The sequence below is a fragment of the Daktulosphaira vitifoliae genome, unplaced genomic scaffold (genome assembly GCF_025091365.1).
Source record: "Daktulosphaira vitifoliae isolate Bord-2020 unplaced genomic scaffold, ASM2509136v1 Scaffold_165, whole genome shotgun sequence".
In the NCBI taxonomy this organism is placed as follows: domain Eukaryota; kingdom Metazoa; phylum Arthropoda; class Insecta; order Hemiptera; family Phylloxeridae; genus Daktulosphaira; species Daktulosphaira vitifoliae.
In genome coordinates, this window is record NW_026099733.1 from 5501 (window position 1) to 8253 (window position 2753).

General features: G+C 25.1%; 1 protein-coding gene across 1 annotated transcript; it reads left to right on the top strand.

Moving 5' to 3' along the window:
• Positions 1–260: 260 nt before the first annotated feature.
• Positions 261–2403, top strand: LOC126909174 (uncharacterized; the record flags this gene model as incomplete). The annotated part of the gene is given in 3 exon segments (XM_050691595.1): positions 261–435; positions 892–1158; positions 1777–2403. Coding segments are annotated over 3 exon segments (495 nt in total), but the record flags the coding sequence as incomplete, so codon positions are not given.
• Between the last annotated feature and the right edge of the window lie 350 nt (positions 2404–2753).

The window sequence follows — 2753 nt, forward strand, 5'->3', positions numbered from 1 at the left end:
TTCGTATTATATTAATTACAGATAAGATTATCACGTAATTGTAATAACTTTCTTATATGTGTTGAACTATTTACAGTTTTATGTTTCTAACATAAAATAATAAGTTAAAAGTTATGTTTGAGTTAAGAATAATTACTTTTCAATTAATATTATAAAGTCTATTTCAGAAAAAAATTAATATTGATTTTATCAAAATATAAATTTTAATAATTTTTTATTATTTTATCTATGTTTTATATTAATAATATTGTATTTTTTAGAATGATGCGACAGCTGAACAAATTAGTTTGCTTACAACTATTTATAATTCAGTGACATCTAACGATACGAATAAATTAACTATTACAGATTTGAAGTCCATTTTTAATAAACTTGATCTGGTAAAAAAGGATGAGGAATATGATGTTATGATGAAATTCCTTGATTCTGATAACGGTAATTATAATATTAAAGGTATTACAATAGATATCTACACGAAACAGTGGCAGTCCTAAATTATTTTTTTGAGAGGGGTGATAAAAAAATTGCTATTAATTTGTTGGTAGTTTTATAAGTTTTATTTTTATTACTTAAATAACTTAAGCGCTCCATTTTAATAAGACTTCATTAATTTACTACTAATTTATCTGTTAACAATATTTTGAAAACAAAATGGATTATAGCGAAAAAATAAAATTGACCTGTTTTACCTAAATAACTTTTTAGCTTCTTTTCAATGGGAATACTCTTGACCCGTACTAAAGTAAGATTAGCATGACTGGGTTGGTATTCGAAAGTTAAAATACTTAATAGTACAGTGTTATATTTGATAATATTTATTACAATATTTACATATATTATATTTATTATATTCTATGTATCTGTAATTTAATAATTTTTTAATCATTATAGACAATAAAACAGGACTTGACAAATTTTTGAAACTATTCACATTAAATAGTCAAAAAGAAAAACCGAAAAAAATTGCTAATCGTAGTGTAATAGATAAGAGTCTGTTTAAATTTTATTCAAATGGACAGAATTACATCTATGCTAAGGATTTTAATAAATTTTTAAGTTCAATGACAAAAGAAGATAGATTAAATTATCCTATTGAGTATTTACAAGCTATTATAAAATCCATAAACGAAAAAGAAAAGCATCGTATTTCTTATAATGGTAATTAAAATATACTACACTTAAAATGAAGGAATTTTTTTTAGCAGTGAGCCTAATTCCAAAAGGAATTAAATTGAATAGTTTTTTATATTGATTTACTATCAACTAATTGTGTAGTGAATACTGTTTGATGGTTGTTCAACATATATTTTATGAAAAATCAATTATTAACCTAAATATATTAGACTCTTAAATATCATACAATATACGTAAAAATGGTCAATTTTGTATTATTTTTTATATTAACGCATATAACATTACTCTAAATTATTTTAAATTAAATATGTTATATACGATTAATAAAAGAAAAACGTGACAGTAACTTTTCTTCTATGAATAATCCATTTTTCAAGTTATAGACTTCGTACTTTTTGGTAGATTTGTTTAGTATTTTTTTAACTTATAGTGAGACTTGATTACTTGTGGCTTATATTATTTAATATTAGAAATATTTTAAATATATTTATAATTTTTAATTTTTCTAATATGTTTCATACACATATTAAATGTTTATGACAGTTATTTTTATGAAAATTAATCTAAAGAATACCTCAACTTCACTTTGCTCAATGAATACTCTATTTTAATTTATTTACTTACACTCATTTTAATTTTCAGACTTTTGTAATACGATTGGTGTTTCATTCAGAAACAAAAAAAATGATGGTTGAATAAATGTTCCCAAAGATATTTATTAAATACTATTACTTTTTATTACAATTATTATTAATATTTTATAATATTCTCTATACATTCTTTTTATCAAATATATTGAGTATCAGTTAGGATTTGTTTAATCAAATAAAAAAAATACATGCACCTTTTGTAGTTATTATTATTTATCTATTTTAGCTTCCATGCGAAGCTGAGAAGGTATCAATTTCACTGTAATGTGTTTTTTTCTCTTGTGTCTGTTCGTGCGTCATGTCCTCAACGTTGTGGCTTTGACAACGGGAAGACGACTCAACGGATCATTTGCGGTGGGTCGTCTTCGACCGCACGGAAATTGCTGGAACTTTGCACCGCACCATATGTCACGAGGTGTTGGCCAGTCAAATACTCATAGTAGGGCGACGGCTGATAAAAGTGGCACGAGTCGTGGGGCATCGTGTATCATGAAGCGACCCTGGACCGTGTCACCCTATAAATATTTATACGCACAAATTCTTAGTTAGTAGCAATGCCAATTTAATTAATTAGTACAAGATATTTAAAAAAATGCATATTCTTAATATATTTGTGTTAGTATGCATTTTTGTGTTTTTTGAGTGCACTTTGACTAATAATAAAAGAACTTTTTTTTTTTTATTAAAAAGAAAAGTGTTTTATCTTCATCAAAATGTTAAGGTAAATTATGTAATATCTTATTATTTGGCAATATACATTTGCCAGTTATATAAGGTAAAAATGATAACTTGCTGAAAAAAAATTATATTGAAATCTCATCTCTCGTTGATATAAAAAAGAACGCGCCAGAGGTAAACTATTTTTAATATAACATTGTGTTAGGTTCCTTACTCGAATAATATAGCCGAAACATGTTAGTGGGCAAGTACCACTGAGCCGTTTATTTTTAATAAGAAACAAGCACTGAT